Source organism: Perna viridis, chromosome 3, assembly GCF_037379345.1.
Source record: "Perna viridis isolate PV_CMFRI_1.1 ecotype Kerala chromosome 3, ASM3737934v1, whole genome shotgun sequence".
Lineage (NCBI taxonomy): Eukaryota > Metazoa > Mollusca > Bivalvia > Mytilida > Mytilidae > Perna > Perna viridis.
The window spans coordinates 8,864,226-8,882,444 of record NC_142447.1 but is presented as its reverse complement, the minus strand read 5'-3'; the positions used below and the strand labels follow the sequence as shown (position 1 = coordinate 8,882,444).

The 18,219-nt window shown below is 30.9% G+C and overlaps 1 protein-coding gene and 1 long non-coding RNA gene across 3 annotated transcripts; one reads left to right on the top strand and one right to left on the bottom strand.

The window, feature by feature from the left end:
• Window positions 1-95: 95 nt before the first annotated feature.
• LOC148620914 (salivary peroxidase/catechol oxidase-like) lies at window positions 96-17,686 on the bottom strand. 2 transcript variants are annotated; one of them, XM_088574791.1, is made up of 13 exons: window positions 17,631-17,686; window positions 10,846-11,051; window positions 10,285-10,420; window positions 8,640-8,854; window positions 6,356-6,535; window positions 5,224-5,281; window positions 4,824-4,930; window positions 4,371-4,472; window positions 3,315-3,407; window positions 2,416-3,133; window positions 1,903-2,072; window positions 1,500-1,602; window positions 96-709 (listed from the first exon to the last, which is right to left on the bottom strand). In XM_088574791.1, exons 2-13 carry the CDS (start codon window positions 11,042-11,044, stop codon window positions 535-537), a joined length of 2,256 nt encoding a protein of 751 aa, XP_088430917.1. In that variant the 5' UTR covers window positions 11,045-11,051; window positions 17,631-17,686; the 3' UTR covers window positions 96-534. The 2 variants fall into 2 exon arrangements, with proteins under 2 accessions (XP_088430917.1, XP_088430916.1); XM_088574790.1 differs by lacking the exon at window positions 17,631-17,686 and adding an exon at window positions 11,999-12,136.
• On the top strand, window positions 1,240-3,387 carry LOC148620915 (uncharacterized). Its single transcript, XR_015921030.1, has 3 exons — window positions 1,240-1,624; window positions 2,422-2,612; window positions 3,283-3,387. It is a non-coding gene; the product is annotated as an uncharacterized LOC148620915 (long non-coding RNA).
• Window positions 17,687-18,219: the final 533 nt, after the last annotated feature.

Below are 18,219 nucleotides of genomic sequence, written 5' to 3'. Positions count from 1 at the left end.
TTGTAGTTTCTTTTTGGTCTAATTTGCAGTGTCAAAATCATCTTGATACGCAGAGTTCTACGCCTCCAAGTTTTTTGGGTTATAAAGCCAAATCATTTATGACATATACACCAATTTATTTAGAAAAATACACACAAATAAATCATACACAAAGTATCAAGGTACAAAATTATCTATTAGACATCGAACACCTTGATGGTAATGCTGCACCATCACTTGGACTACCAAAAACGTCAAGGTCATTTGAAAGGGAAAATAACGTTTTGTTCCATGCTCGCATACAAAAACCAGGATAATCACAGGAAGCAGAGGAAGTCATTTACAATCTGAAATTTCCTTTAAGAAGTGAGAAATTCTTTTTGAAAAACCATGCAGCAAAATATATGCAGTTACTATAAGATAGTGGCATGTCGGAGCTTGTATCATCACGTCAATTCATACAAACTATACACCCATCAATCATTATCTTTTGAAAATAAATACTTTTCATTAAAATGAGAAAACAATTACACTTCAAAAATGCAAGTGACGAAATTAGTAGGTTGATATATGAGTGAAAGCATTTTTGAAGTAACGTGGTCCAAAGTCATTCCAGAATGGTACTGGGTTTGCAGGAATGGCATGGAATACTTGGTGTCTTAGTACGCTTGGTTCTGCCCAGGCATGTAAATCTAAGTCTGGAAGAGCTTCACATGGCATTTTATCGTTCCTGTAATATAAAGTTAACAAAAGTAAGTATATTTCTGTATGTCTCTCTTCTTAACGCAATTTGCCTTTAAATGAAATGTAGTTATAATTTCAGTGAAGAAATGTCACGCTTTATCGCCTATAGAAAAGCGGACAAATGAAATTGATACATATTTCAACATTTCCAATTACATCAATTAGTAACTATTATATTTAATCATTATTATTAATATTAACGTAAATGATATTGGAACTAATCCATTATCTTCATCTTGAATAAACACAAGATTAACGTTAAGCACCTTTAAATTATGGTAGGTTGTATGTATTTTTATTATTTTCGTAGTCGTCTTTGTCATCTCAATGTCATCCATTATCATAATGTCTTCTGCGCCAAATACTTATTTGTAACGCTTTATCGCCTTTACATGAAATAATTGTTTGATTATGACGTATGCGTTCAACTTAATCTTTTTACGAAATTCCCTTTTATGTTCTATGGTGTTAAAATATTTTTTTAGCTTTAAAGCAAGTATCTTGTATCTTAAGGTCAAATATGTTTTGGAAATTAACTGATAATTTAATTATAATGTAGAAAATTTGGTGAATAAAGGTGTAAATTAGACGTTGCTACTTCCCAACAAAATAAAATGTCAAAACGTCTATATAACCCATTCGTCGACATATTCTCCAGCTCAGATGTACTTAATGCATCATTTCGCCTCTTTAATTTACTTATATGAAAACACCTTACTATATGTTTTTTCTCCTTAAGCTTAAAGAACAATCTATCAACATTTACTCGTACTCACTCTTTTGAAGGAAGTTGGAAAGCATGTGGCTGTATACCATATATCTTGGTATTCTGACAAATTATCTTTGCCATTTTGTGACGCCTGATTGAGTCAAGCTGCTCTGTAAAATTAAATTTAAAAATGTAAGAGGAATTTTCTACTTGAAGTAATATTTTAAATAAAATATCTACCGACTACATTAAACGTGAAAATTACTGATTTGATTTAATACTTACGCTTTCAATTTTGTATGCACTTTTGCAACTAATTTTTTTTAATTTTGCGCTTCTGAAAACGCCGCTAAATATTCAGTCACAGTACACTGAGAGAAAGTAGACAAATAAAGTGTGTCTATAGGTCCTTGTCATAATATCAAGCAAAACATTTGAAATTAGTTCAAAACATTGTTACATTTACTTACTTGGTGTGAATCCTGTCAGAGAGAAGTCATTCTCATACCAAAATCGGTCACCAAACTTCCATGTTTCAAATGATTTAGCAATGATGCAAGCAAATGTTGGCCCAGTTAGACCACCTTTCACCCGCCGTTCTGATAATCCTCCAGTATACATATCTATATCATCAACATGTCTACAAAAGTTTTTATTTTTAAAAAATTAAAATAATACTGACTTGTTTGCTTTTCTAAAACGTCCAAAGTTTTTTTAATTTTTTTTATCTCAGGGTTTAAATAGCGAAATAACAATATGAGTTGATCAAACGTTCTCGTCCTGTAATTTAAGAAGTATCTTTCATAGGATGTAATTACATACTATTGAAAGTTGAAAAAAAATGGATTCAATCAGAAAACCTAGAACCATTTACATTTTGATAAGTATTACATTTAGAATATAATTTACAGATTCAATATTTGTTGTTTATCCTGAATTATTGACCATTAAAAACCAACTTAATAACTTTGATCAACACTCACTTGTAGACTTTAGAAAGTCGCATAATGGCATCCTTGTCATGATCAACTAAACCACCGGGACCAAAACCGAAATGTACAGCTGGAGGGAAACCACAGAATTTTCTCCAAGCGTTGTATGTTGGAAGACCATGATCTCTACCTCTCTGGATATTTAAAGATGCAAGATCAAAACTCATACCGTGGTGATCCATAAAGAGGTAGTTTCTGGCACCATCATTTATCATACGATCATTTTTAGCATGTGAATCGTCCAACATCCATTCTCCTAGCCAATCATTTGCTTTTCCACCATTTGACAAAAGGACGCCTGGTTTATTGTATGTTTTGTAAATGGGAAATTCGGCGATTTTCTTTCCACCTGGTCCGCCATATCCAAGGAAATTGGGAATCATAGAATGCCCAAATCTGAAGGCAGCGGCTGCCATTACATTTGCTGTTGTAGGGTCCATCTTCTTGTTGTAAACTGTATTATATTTACCATACACTGACTTAAGTCCATGGACTTTCATAAAGTCTTCATTAAGAACAAGAGGTAACCATTCAGCGTAGACAATATGTTGAATAACTGCTCCGATGATTTTCCTTGTCTCTTGGTAGATAATTTCGTCAGTCCAATGTTTGTTCATTTTTCCGAGAACAGACGCTATACGGTTGTGTTCTCTTAGGAAAACGACATGGATAAATGCAAGAGATGGGACAATTGTGTTTCTGTCATCACCTGTGGAAAAAAAGATTAAATCACTTTTTTATGTATCTCATATTAGGAGTACTAAAACAAAAAATCTCACTTTAGTGAACAAAGATGATTGAGATATTTAAGAAAATATTTATTGCATTAAATAATTATTACAATTGGATTTTTTGTAGAATTTCAAGATTTATGCTATGAGAACACATACCTGCACCGAAGCAGTAATCACCAGGTCCCTCCTTTATACAATCACCATCTGGATATTGAGGCAAGAATCCACCCTCAGTCATTTTCAAGAGACCTGCAAAATGATTAAGAGGTAAATATACACGTGTATCTATACTTTGTAAAAACACAAAAATTATGAAAACGATGGATTTGTCGTATAAAAATTAACGGATATGGTAAATTGCATCTGCGTATAACATAAATGCAAAATAGTAAATACTTTAAGAGATCCCCAAAAGGTTTCCAAAAAGTATTAACAAACCTTTAAATAAGTCCTGAAAGGCCCCGACAACAAAAGTAACCAGAAAAACTGAGCAATTCTCTCTAACTTGTTACCCCCCCCACCCCCTAATTTGATAGAGTGCACCTTTTGACCTCCATTTTAATTTGAATCAAAATCTAAAATAGAAGGTGCACAATGGAAACATGTCATAAAGATTCTTTGAAAGTTTCATTCAATTCTATTCAGTGGATTAGATGGAGTAAAGGAAGAATGATGGACCCCAACCTTGTGTAACATAAGGAAGGAAGGAAGGAAGGAAGGGAGTACGGACGGGACAGACGGACACCGCTATCACTATATACCCCTCACTTTGCAAGTAACGGTTTAATGCAATCCACGGTAATAGAACGATGACACTTCTTTGAAACTCGTGTAGGTTTAGTCTCAACAGAATCACATGTTTAACAAAACCTTATTTTTCGGTGAATCAATATTCGACATAATACAATGAGTAGTCACATAGATTTGTCTTGTCTAGAGCATATCTTAATTATAAGATGGCTATACACCTTTATGACCATTCATTGTAATTTGAACATGATGATCATATAGGTAAAATAACCTTTTACTTGGCGAAATATACAAAAAGGTTTTTCTTGCTTTTTATTTGTTGGTTGCTTATAACATCGGTCTACAACTTATCGTTATTTTAAACTACTGACAGGCTGTTCTACACCAAATAGAAAGTTTACTTTTCACGCTATTTTTCAAGGAATTTTGCATACTTTCCTTAATCCTTTACTTTTCACATACCTCCTTTTCCAAGTCTCAAGTATTGCTGTTCTTTAATTGAGTTGCCGTAGATCATGGATGCATCAATGAAGGATGACTGTTGGTTGATTTGATTTCTTGGAGCTAGACATTGAAAGTTAAGATGTACAGGTGAGTATACTGTATGTATACATGATTCGCTTACTATCAAGGTATTTGGACAAAATATACGGATAAAAGAAACCACACATTATTTTTCACAAGTAACACACTACACAAAAACAATGAATTTCTGTTCTGCATATGGAATCTAAAATACTGTGAACCAATTTTATATCGCGTTTTATGGCGTCAATCTTAATATATGACTATTTAATTTCATGACTAATACACTGTTTTTTATTTTCGGGATTTTTCTTTTGCTCTCAAAATAAAGGAACATAATTCGGTTTACAGAACTGCTGTAATTTTCAACAATATTACTGAAGTTCATACCTGGTTTACAGTAAAGTTCTGGAGCAACTGAGGACCTTACAAAGTTCATACATGGGTAGTTGAAATGTTTGTCTCCTTTAGGGATATGAATTGGGAAGCAGGATCCGCTGGAAATAAATATTAACATGAATGGTTTTCATAAATTAAATTTATAAACACTGAGCATTAGTCCTCCAGTTGGTTAACTTTGAAATTTATGAAATTATTTGGCTTTGTCTATTTATATGCATAAAACCTTATTCATTTTTCGTTTTTACTTATTTTCCTTTATTTCACACTATGTCACTGTCTACGAGAGCTGATTTCAATTTACTTTCGCCATCTTAGGTATTTTTTTACTGTACCACTTGAAACATTTCTCGTCTCTCAAAATATTCTGACATTTCAGATTATTTCTTACCGTTTATCTATCGTGGATTTGTCAAGGTTACAGCACTGGATTTCAGAATTATTAAAACCTAGGAAGGAAGGAACAATGCATAAGTAACCATTGGTTAATACATTATTTTTAGAATACAAATATCCCGCATAGTATTGATAAAGACGTGCATTTTAAAAAAAAAATCCTTTGATATTCTCTTTGTGACTGTACACTGTGGTACATTTTTTTTTATAATTCCATTTTCTTAATGACGCCACTATTTTTATTACAGTGACACATATTTTTTTTCAAGTTAAAAGTAGATTCAATATATAATTTTTAGGCCGTTTCATTTGTTTATACGCCTAGTAGCTTTTTTGGTTTTTTTTATATTGTACAAAAATGTAAAAGTAAGAAAATTACTATTAAACTAATGGCAACATCCATAATATCAGAAAACAATGAAAAATCTACAGAAGATTTATCTTCCAAATTATACTGACGTCTGGACTATGACAAAAATAAATCCTCATAGAAAAATAAGGTTTGAATGGTCGTCTGCCTGAATATATTATTTGTAGTTAATGTCCAAATTGTAAAAATGTGTGGAAAAGGAAATATTTGCATAATCATGATTTATTGCTAATCTTTTTGACTAAATGGTAGTGGTAAATAGATCAACTTTTTAAACACTTTTTACGTACTAGAACCATTTGTTCTTGAAAACTTGAGTAAAGATGAAGTATTTTAATACCTGTGCAATCCATTAAATACCCATTACCTTGGTGATGTTTTAGTCCTTGTATTGTTTCCTATGTTCGTATTTTAACATATGTATCAAACAAACAAACGTTGATGTTTTTAGAATATCTTAAATCAATAAAGTAGATTGAAGCATATTAGAATGTACATTAATTCATACCAAATGACGAACCTTCGATTTGTTGTTCATCAAAGACATTACACATGGTAGAACCTCTTTGGGCTGGATTTCGATACCTTGTGGATTTGAGTACTCCTTGTATACAATAATATTTTTTATTTAGATTTTCCTTTATATTCGACGGTAATGCTGCTGATGAGAGGTTACATCTTGAAATCATTCATGCTTTTGCATTTTTTTTTTGCAAGACCACTAGTAGTTGGTATCAGAATTTGTATTATCCCTTACCTCTGTTGGTTGGAGTTCCAATGAAATCGTGGTCAAGGAACTGACCGAACTGCATCATAAGTGTAGACTGCTTTGGTTCTCGGAAATCGCTCATATGTGCATTGTGGATTACATTACTGATAAGTCTGGGACTTGGGAGGGTTGCACCGGTAACACTCTTAATTCTTGGAACATTCAAACCTACAAACAAGAAAACGAAATTTAGAGAAAACAAATATACTATTTACAGCAATTAAGATGCAAACAATTGACTAGAAAATGTACGTTTAAATTTTGCCGCTGGGCAAATATTGTAAATGTTCCCGTTCAGTTATCGCAAATACTACATTGAAAATGCATATTTTACTCGAAAACACGTTCAAGTAAATAAATAATAGAACCATGTTGTATTTGCTGACTATTTATGTTAACATTAAAAGGTACACACTCCTCACCCTGCTAACATATTACATCTTTTTTTATTTCTGCATAAGAAAGAACTAAAATTTTAAGAAAATAAAAGATATTTTCTTTGCCACGAATTCAATGGTCATGTTTCATAGAATACACTTGGACGAAAATACTGCCACATTCTAATGCAACATCAAATGCCGATTAAAAGTGAGATATAATAATTATTCAAACTTATTAAGCCATTTTTATAAAATGTCATAATTCTGTATTTTTTCTTTGATCTTGAGTTATTATTTTCCAATTATTGATTTTGACATTTATGATCATGTATTTGACCCATGTCTGCCGAAAGTAAACAGTTTATAGATCCATCATGTTATTCTTGTAGGTGACTGTCTCTAATTAATACGGTTTAAAACTTTCATTTTGATAACAAAGTTGCCATAATGACGTTACATCCAGTAAAATATTTAACTTCAGGGGATAAAGTTCGTCGTTGCTCGATATATTGACCATTACCCGATGAATTGTCGCAGGCAGTTACCTGAACAGTAAACAAGATTTCATTTTTCTGTCATTCCATATGTAGTTTAACACATGTGTGATAGACAGTTTAAAGCTCTACCTAAACTACCTAAAGCAGCTTATCAGATAATAATTTAATTTGATATATAAAAAGCTTTCTGATTGGTTGGTTCTCTTTTTGAGCAAGCCAAATTATTTTGCATAGTCTGTCTTAGTACTATGACGATATCAACGTCGATTGGTCCACACTCCGCTATTCAAATGGTCCCCCGAGATAACGGTATGATTACGAATCAATTGTTGGCATTTGACTGTCGCCCATTAGAAATTAAATTATAGGGAATATTTCTTATTTTCGTTTTGGTTACATGTATACTCAATAACCTTAATAACCTGGTTGGACCAGTTTACACTTTAAACTGCCGCAGAACTGGTAATTTTTATATAACCTGTTCAAAAATAAGAAACATTCCTCAAAGGATCATTCTGTCGAGGGAAAAAATCATATCCCCAAAAGTTGACTATTTTCTTGATGCTACAGCATTATAAAATACATTGCAAACTATATACATGACTCGTTTTGTTCGTAATTTTTTTTTATTGAAGCTGAACCAAATTAAACAATAGACATAACCTTTAAGAAACATACTACTGAAAAAAAGTGCGTGAATCTATTTTAATATATTTAAAAGATAAAATAATAAAAAGACAAATATTCACTCCATGAACGAAAGAAAGTTATTTTGATGTAAAAAAGGACGAAGTACCTTTAGTCACAATGATTCAGGCTACTCGCTGTTATTTTATTTCACGTTCGACATACTGTATACGTACTAATTTTCGCTATTTTCGCGGTGGACACGCGAAAAATAGTAGACGCGAAATTGATTTTTAAAAGTATATAACGCTAATCATTTTTTAAAACCGCGAAAATTGATACCCACGAACATGTTCACTTAACAGAATCCGCCAAAAATTAGTAACCGTGAAAATTAATATGTTTACAGTATTGATGTTAGCTTAATTATGGAGGTACTTTTATTCGTGTGTGTTAATATTCGTGGTTTGTCATATATTCGTCATTTATTTAGAGTTTTAAATGAGTTTTCTGTAGAGATTTCACATTTCATTGATATTTAAATTCGTGGTATGTCCGAACAAAATAAAACCAGGAAAATTGATACTCCACAACTAAATGTTCTTCCACCATAATAAATCGGTGGTCTGTCTTGTTATAATTCGTAAGTGTAAAATAAGTTGTAATGTGTGGTGGCAAAATACAAAAATCATTGTGGCATCACAGTTAATAATTTTCACTTACGATTTTTTATGAAATTTACTGCCGATTTGTTTTAAAATGTCTTACCATCGGTGTATGCTGCTGGCAACCACCTCTGTTGTGCTCTCATTGCTTGTCCCCATGTCGGGAATTCAAAATTGTTACAGCTCCCATCAGGTGATCTGTATGGGTATTTGGGATTACATTTGGGAATGGGACAGTCACAATGAGGAGCAATCATTTTCTGCCAAAGTTCAACAAGTTTAAAGTCGTTCTGCATATGGTAAAGGGGAATTCCTGATCTGTGAAATAGATGTTTGAAAATATTTAAATCTAACTTGTTTTATTCAAAACGTCAAGTCTCTTATTCATGAAATCATGTTATTATAATAAGCAAAAATTATTATTGTAAAGTATAATAGACATGATGAATTAACCTGTAGTTACTAAAGATAAATAAAAGAAACAGATAATTTTCTTTAAAAATAGAAATACGAAGAGCAATGTAAGGAAGACAAATCTTTTGAAATAACAAATCTGTGTCTCTGGATGTATAAAGATTGCAATAAAGATGAAAATACAACTAGTGTTCACTGAACAAAGTCGAAAGTCATGTATAGAATGAATAAGATATTGTCTTATTTGAGACAATCGTTCGAGTAACAGGACAGTCTATTCGGTCTTTGTCTTACGTTAATGATATAATTGTCAATTTATCTGTTCAATGGTCGTCTTTTACCGTGGACTAAGAGTGCACATTTTACAACTTTGATGAACTTGTTCGCCCTTTTTATAGAGATTAATTTATATTAATATATAACGCGTATTACTATAAAGTTGTCGTAAAGCTAAAAGAATATTATACGAATCTTTATAGATTTATCTAGTGTTTTATATATATGCTAAAATGCATAAGAGAGAAGTTTACAATCGTTTAAACTGTCTGTTACTGTTTAGTAAGTTTCATCTACTAAGATTAAAATATGAATAAAAGATAACCCAGTGATGTGAAAAATACTAATTATAATATTTGTTAATTTCGAATAGTTTTTTTAAAGAATTTTGTCCATGATTTGATTCACATGTATTGCTTAAAGTTTTAAAAAATGAGATTCGCCTTTAAAGAAAAAAGATCATATTTGTTCCTAATATGGTAAAATTAGTAAATTTTTTGTTTCATTACAAGATCAATTAGAAATATGTTTATGATAGTCATTCGTCAACCCTTAAATCTGTTCTGAATACTTTAAGTCTGTGTGTTTTGTAGTTTCGGTGTCATGGAGCATTAAACAGCTATAAATGACAGTTCTTCTTTGCAAACATTAACCTGATACTTTGTAATTTGCTGTTGGAAAATACAAAAATACTAAGTATATTGAAATTGCAAATGTTGGTATGTTGTACACGTTTTTCAACATCGAGCAATACTCATCGGCCGCATTAGAATCAAATACTTAGAAAGTTCAAGATCTAAATATAAAGTATATAAAGATAACGCAAAACCAAGATTATCAGTACCAATAAGTTCTGCCATAAGTATTTAACATAACTATTTTAAGAATTTTCATCATTGTAACTACGCCACAAATTTAATCCAGTGACTGGATGTATAAATAGACGTCATCCAATAAGGTGCCATCCAAAGATATGGCATCACAGTAGGCGTTCCCGAAAAAACAACCTTTGGGAATTTTGGATACATTACTTTTTATGCACCATCCCTGTTACTTACAAATGCTCAAATTCAGCCAGTGCTCGTAGGTTTATAAAACCTTTCTGATTCAGTATTTGTACTTTTCCGTATTCCTTCAAGTTCATGAACATAGCACGATGCCAAAGATAACTGCCTTTTGACACTTTATCATAACCTGGAATAAAACATGCATCATTGAAATAGTGCATATTTTCATTCCTCAAAGTACTTAGTAATAAAAACTACTTGTATAGGCTTACATTATTTTGTACATGTAGGTTTGTTTGCCTATCTGAGTTATTTCATTTCGTTTTACGTCATATCTAATCTGACACGTAAACACAAACGTAAAACATGTTTATTGTGTGGAAGTTTAAAACTTGTAGAAACACAAACAAGTATTTTGAATTAACTGTAATTGTAATATTAAGTAAAACCATAACATACATCTGGTCCAATGGCATAAAAGCAGAAGAGATTAATTTTTTTCCAGAATTTCATCTGTCAAAATGATTAACTCCTACCTTTCTAAACATCTTAAAACACAAAATATTATATATTTTTTTTAAGTTTTAACCATTAAACCTAATTTTAGCTTACCCGAAAAGTACATTTGTTTCTCAAATTCTGTTCTCATCGCCCAGTCTTTTAAGGCAATGTCTATTGCCTTTGCCATCATTTCTTGTATTGGCATACCACCAGAAGAAATCGTTCCCACTACACTGCGCTTCTGTCTGCCTTCACCAGATATCACGGTGAAACAAACTATAGACGCCACCAGGAACAGTTTGGGGGTCATGATGGTCCTATTATGAAAAAGGTTTTTAAAGACATATTCAATCGTAATACAAAATTGTCTGTGTTACAGTGAGTAAAATAGTAAATTTCTTCGAGATATAAAAATGGGTTTCCTTTATTACAACTTCACAATTGACAAAAAGATTTTTACTTTCTGTAAAACTTAAAATATTTATGAAATGAAGGAAGCATTAGTTCATCACGTGATTGTCATTTATGTGAGAAAAGAGCAGCAAAACTACTGATGCAATTAAATCTAGTCCTACGGTTTTGAAAAAAGAGTCATGTTAAAAACGCCCTTACCAACAAAATGAAAATTCAAAGGGGAGAATTATTGTTCTTCAATCAAAGAATATTTGTTATATTGTATTTTATAAAAGTCTTGTCAAATTAGAAAAGACATGTTATTCAATCAAATCTACAAAAATCTTGTAATTACAAAGAACAATCATTAAACATGCAATGAAAAAAGGAAAAAATAATACAACGAACAAGTTTGTTTGTTGTTTTGACGTGATCGTTGTAAATATGCACAAAATGCAGGTGCAGACCATGTTCACGTAGGTCACGTATTCATACAAGTAAAAGAGTAGAAAAGGTTTAGTTTTTTAATATGTTATTATATCATTACATCAAAATTGTCATGACATGTATCTATATACTGTCATAGATATGAAAATTTATATCTGCGATAAATTCTTGATTTAAAACTTCATAAACATCATATGAACAAAGGTAAGTGGCATTGAAGATAAAGTCTAAATAAAGTAAGTAAATTAGTATAACTGTATTATTTCTTGATCTTTTATAATGAATGATATTCATGAACTTTTTTGTTGTTCTTTTGTATTCTTAAGTAAAACGGCGATTGCGTTGGAAGAAAAGTATTATTTAAAATATGAGCGAATCTCTTGGTCGAACAAAATATTAAGTTCTGGTATGTTTATATACTTACTCTCGGTTGGCCACTAACAGCAAAAATGAAATATATCTCAAAGTCCAACCAATTCAAGTAATTCCTTTTTTCTACACTTTATGTATACAAATGTGCCAAAGTGAGATTTATATATTCCTTGGTTGTTACCAACCTTCTCCTACTTGGATCTTAGAATGTGTCTGAGAATGCCCAGTTTGATCATGTGATAAAGTAAATTTACCTATTAATCATATTTGAAAGAAATCATTTGTCCGTGAAAGACAAAGGTAAATTTACATACATCAAAATTGCAAAGTAATGTTGCTGAGAATTGTTTGAGGAATTAACCATCTATTGTTAAACTAGTCACTGATGATTAATAAATAGTGTAAGCTTTAGATTGATGAACTGTTGTGGTTCCCTACTTACGTATTAATGAAATATGTGGAAGTTTGGAATTATTCTTTTGAACTGTCGTAGTGTAAATTCTGTTTTTTATAATAGTAAAAAAAAAACTCAGATTGAAAAATTTAAACAAAAGTTTAGAAGTTTTCCCATAGTAATAGGAACAGATTTCTTTAATAATTTTTTGTTTTAACGTGACTGATACAGCACATCAATTAAAAGACACTGCTGTATTGTAAAAATACAGCGTTTGTAAAAACAAACAACATTAAAGTCAATAGTAGTGGTTAAATATTATGTTTGTTATTTTAATGTTATAGTAATTCATTTATACAAAACATGAACATCTTTTTGTTTAAGTTTTTATCAAAGTTAAATTTACTATGCTTTTCGATAAATTGCTACTGCTTTGTTTGAAAAAAATGAAAATGTTGGGGGATTACAAACTGTCCCTGTCCCTTTTTCGTTTTCCCTTCTTTCTTGGTTACAGCAAAATAATCTGACACAGTTGTGCTCGGGTGCCCAAGTTCTCCTGATAGGGCCTCTCCTAGAGCGGATGTCATACCTTTACAATCATTCGGAGTTGTGGCTATGAGCGTCCCTTTAGTCGGTTTATATATGTTTAATTAGACACCAATAACAATTTGATGCGTACATGCTATGTATGGGGTGTACACAGGCAAAATTATTTCACATGATTTTCAAATGAACTTAACATGATTTTCACCTGAATTAAGCAAATTAAGGTTGAGCCATAGTTTATGTGAAATTTAGCTGAATCGAGCCTTCACGTAAAATTACTTAAACAGCTCACATGAAGATTATTTCAAATGAATTTCACATTAACTTCATGTGAAGTTCGATTCACACGAATTTCAATTGACAAATATTTGCCTGTGTAGTTTGTTATCGCTTAGATACGAATGTTTTCAAAGTCGTTAATTGCAAAGAATTCAGTCACTTGATTTAAACAAAATATAAATATTACTTAAATAAATGGTCCTAATTAGACGGGGCGAGTCAATAGTTGACTGGTCATAGAACATCAAATCAGATTAATTAAAACATGCCTTCATTTTTTAGATCTAATTATCCAGAAGTCATTAACTAGTTAAACTGTACTTTTATTCTTTGGTAAGAACAAGTATATCGTGTAAGTGATCATTGGATCAGCTTTAATGAAAGGTAATGACATAATTGCCGGACTGATAAACTCAGGGCAATAGTCAAAAGGAAAGTCCGTATTACCAATAGCAGTACAGTACTAGTGTCAAAGGAAAATCAACAAAACATGTAAATTCAATGTACTCTCAGGTTTAAGCCAGGGATTCCTGTTTTCCTGACTTTTTATGAGCAACTCGGTGGGTGTTTCTAGAAAAGCAGAGGACGCTTACCCTACCGTTGCACCTGGTCCATGCTCCCAGTTTTTAGTGGAGTCCGGGTTCATTTGCTTTTGTTACTTGTATGTATTATTTTAGTTACTCAATGTTCTTTGTTGTGTATGTCTGTTTTCCATGTTTGGTCTTTGTCCCTGGATTACTTTCTTTTGATTTCCGCTAGAACCTTGATTCCCTTGGTTACTCCTTTCCTTCCTTTTATATGCATTGGTGTACATATACATGTATGTATAGGTAACCTGAAATGTAACTGAAATGCACCAACTTTTTATATGCATGCAACATTTTTAATTGAAAAAAAAATGTCATTTTTATTTAATGTTGACAGGGAAGGAAAGTACTCACAAGTTAACTGAATTAACCAACTATTTGTCAAAAAATGTTACAAATAAATTATCTCCTTGTTTCATCCACCGGCATCTCGTCAACCAAATTTCGTGGTATAAAGATAAAAATTTGAATACAAATTACCAATAGTATATGTTAATGACCATTTCCATTCGAAAAGGGTATACAAAGTATCCTGCACAGTTTAAATTCAAACTGACAAAGTCCAGATCTAACAGTATCTTGCTAATCACTAACTCTATAAATTTAGTAATATTAACCCGATCTATTAAGTATGATTGAAAGTACGATAACTCCTGCATCACATAGAATACATTTCTATACTCCCAATTAATATATTTCTTGCAGAATTAATCTGTTTGAAAGAAATCATTTACATTACTCCCTTTAGTGTGTTCTTCGTGACATAGAATATTTTTTTTTTAAATCAGATTGCAGCATAACTTAAAGAAAACAATAATAATTCGAGATTACATTTTACAATGATGTTTTGATTAAGTGTCGATGTATTTTTTTTCTAAAATGCATCCTCCGTTTTAATTATAATATTTGCTCATTTTTAACTTTAATTTGCATATTTGCGATATGTTACCTAAATCACTTTAGCTGTTTGTTAATTACTATCTTGTATTATCATGATTGATCTATTTTGAAAATTTCCCCAAACTATTGAAACCTGAATATCACGTTAAGAATTCTTTGATTTTTTTTTCTTTTAAGCGTCATGAAAAAGAGTGATGGTAATTAAGTTGTACTTTTTGTAACGAAACAAAATCTTTAGCACCAGTGTGATGAAATTGTTATGTACATGACATAGTTTTTGATTAATTATAACTTCTGTCCATTGGGAAAAATGATGGATGCTTCGTAAAACCCTCATTTATCGATTCATCATCACAAATTATTTCTGACCTATAAAATGCCATTAAATGTCCAGATAGTTACCTGATTTTCCTTATAATTCAAATTAATGCAATAAAATGATCATAGTTAAGTACAGTTCCAAATATTTTACACTTAATTCAATAAAAAGCACCGTCAGCTTTAAGGGCATTACTAAAGTTCATTGACAAAACAAATAGCATTGATTGGTTCTTTACGCTTTTTGAGTCCTTGATGGACTAAATGAACAATAAGCATTACTTTTGAAATCGGATAAGCGTCGTAATATCTGTATTCTAAACTAAATTCATTCACATTCATCATGGCATGAGAGTTGTATGTACCTATTTCACAAATATGTTATAACCTGTTATAGAATAAAACACCCGAATTACTACGCGATTATGTTTAAAACGTTATATGACAATTCAGCATGATTTTGCCCCAGGAACAGATGTAAACCATGTGTCATAATGAATCAATAGATATATTATTAAAACTTCGAACAATAGCTAAGTTATTCATTGACAATGTCTTGCGTTAGCTCTTATATCATTTTATTTGTTTTTGTTCATTTCGTTTCCTTCTTAATCTCTGTCTTACTTGATAGGACCAACAATTTTCATTCTGCCTCTAATATAACAATATTTAGATGGAGATTCATTTATTTTTGTATAATTATGAAAATAAGATCAAAACCTTTTGTGGTCAATACAAGGCTTCCATATTAAGATTTTGTCATAAATGTATTACAGTTAAATTCTAAAGCGTATATACTTAGCCATGACAATTTGAAGGGTGTCGTTTGTTCGAAAATTTGCTTTTTTGAATCGACCATTAACACAGAAAATGCAAAACTAAAAACATGATTCTCCTAGATTGAATGACATTTATTGTTCAGTGAATATGGTCCTCGTAACGACACATTAAAATGTGCTTTTGTCAAAAATAAATACATGTAAAGTAATAAGACATCAAAATATATGATAATAACCACCTGCTCATATTTATTGTGTGAGAATTTACATTAACAACTACATTTTTTTCAGTATTTTTAGCTTGACATTCTGTCTTTGACATTATATTTTTCATCTCATTTATTTTTTTTTCGTTAAAATGAAAGCGGTCACTTAAGTGTTAACTGCCAACTAATTTCTGTATGTATGTGTTACAGATTGTATACACATTCAGCCATGTTTACGTGTTGAAGACAATTCAAAATATTAAATACTAGTCGAACAAAATACAATAAAAATGATTGTACTAGAGGCTAAAAAATGGATGATCAGTAGGGTTTCTTTTTGTCATAGTGCAATGTACACTACATATTTTAAGAGGATATCTTATTTCAAAGTAATTGATAAAATGAATGTGTCTGGTAAGATGTAATCATTACCTTTAAATTCAAACGGTAAGTTATCGATTGGGCAACCTTGTCATGACCCAAAAGTTAGTTGATTTGCAGCACAACAACACAAATTAAACATGTTTAATACTATGTACCATTGATAAAATTTCATTTATTACTCATGTGTGGGTCTTTTTCACGTATGTATACAACACAGAACAAAGTATATAATGGTTCTTTTAATTCTCTTTGGTAAAAGGAAATTTAGAATTAAATTTATTTGATATCAGTTGGGAAATAAGTCAACATTTTGCAGTGAAAGATATTTTACTATCTGTTCCGCATTATTCTAAATCGTTCGTTTATAAAAATACCAGTATCATGTTTTTTAAAGAAATTAACATCTTAACATTTGAAATGTGACAAAACGGCTATCGAGAAAAAATATTAATCACATATAACTAGATTTGCCACAAGTCCCTCTTTAAAATCTATATGTCACAAAATCTAAGTAATTTACCTATGTGATAACTAACCCACAATAATTGGTATATTTCCTATCAGAGGGATAAGTGCGGTCAATAATTTTTTTTCATATATTCTTTAAAATAAAGAAAGGGACTTAGCAAGTCTGACATATAACCATAAAATATTAACTTGAATTACAGGACAATTAGAAATATGTACCAACGTCTACCTGTTAGGAATTAAGTAGTTGTTAAAGTAAATGCTAAAGCTGTTAAGAGCTAGGTGTTGACCAAGTTACTGCATTTAAAAAAAAATTGCTTTAGGTATCGAAATATAGTTTTTTTATTAAACATTTTTAATTTTCTGGTAGCAGGCAAAAATCAAGGGAATACATTTAATTTTTCAGTTTAGGGAAGATATCACTTCTTTTGCCAATATTGTCTACTATGACTTCTTACAAGCGTATCTTTTTTTAAATAATGTACTTCAAATGAAAATTTATTTCTGTTTCATAAATAAAATTCCTAAAATTTTAAAACTAACACACAAAAAGAAACATCATTTTCAAACAGCAACTTTTCTTTCAAGGTTGAATAAATAAATCAATCAACTGAAGAAATTTGTGTTTACAATACAAAAAAACATTGACCTTGTTTTAAAATTTACATTCAATTATTTGACGTTAAAATTGACAATCGACGAAAACGAACGTAAATCATCATGTTACTAAATTTAAAGACTTAACTATTTAAACTATCATTTTCTAGAATTTTACTAAATGATAGCTATTTTTTTCGGTACAACAGATATTCGTTTTACTTACTTTCGCTTGTTTCCCACAAAGGTAATGACTATTGGTTTTGACCACAAGCAAAGAAATGTGACAATACGAGTATTATTGTCAATAAAATCTTTCGTAATATTTATATAGATGACAGCTAATATGATTGATCATTGGCTGTAACGATTACATAAATTATTAAACTCTTTTATCTAGGTACCATGTATACTGTACTCTTTAAAAATAAATTTAAGTGTACCGAAATATACAATTTAATGGTACTGCACAAATAATTCCTTAATTCTTTCATCTATTTATTTTATTTTTTTTTTCATTTATTTGTTTATTTATTTATTTATTGCTACTGTGTTTTTCTATACTTACCTTTAAATAATTATGTTTAAGGTACTGGAAGAGTAATCAAGGGAACCAAGGTTATAGCGGTAATCCAGGGACAAAGACCAGACATGGAAAACAGACATACACAACAAAGAACATAAAGTAACCAAAATCATACATACAAAGTAACAAAAGCAAATGAGCAACTCGGGCTCTACTAAAAGCTGGGAGCATGGACCAGGTAAAATATTTATGTTTACAACTGTGTTTCCCGTACTTGCTTCAATAGCTT

What these genes read in the sequence shown, in the direction of transcription:
- LOC148620914 (XM_088574791.1), bottom strand. Translation starts at nt 11,044, where the DNA reads ATGACCCCCAAACTGTTCCTGGTGGCGTCTATAGTTTGTTTCACCGTG. An exon ending in CTGGCTGAATTTGAGCATTT is followed by an intron (nt 8,855 to 10,284) that starts GTAAGTAACAGG and finishes TCTATTTCACAG; the next exon opens with ATCAGGAATTCCCCTTTACC. An exon ending in TCTGACAGGATTCACACCAA is followed by an intron (nt 1,603 to 1,902) that starts GTAAGTAAATGT and finishes TTAATTTTACAG; the next exon opens with AGCAGCTTGACTCAATCAGG.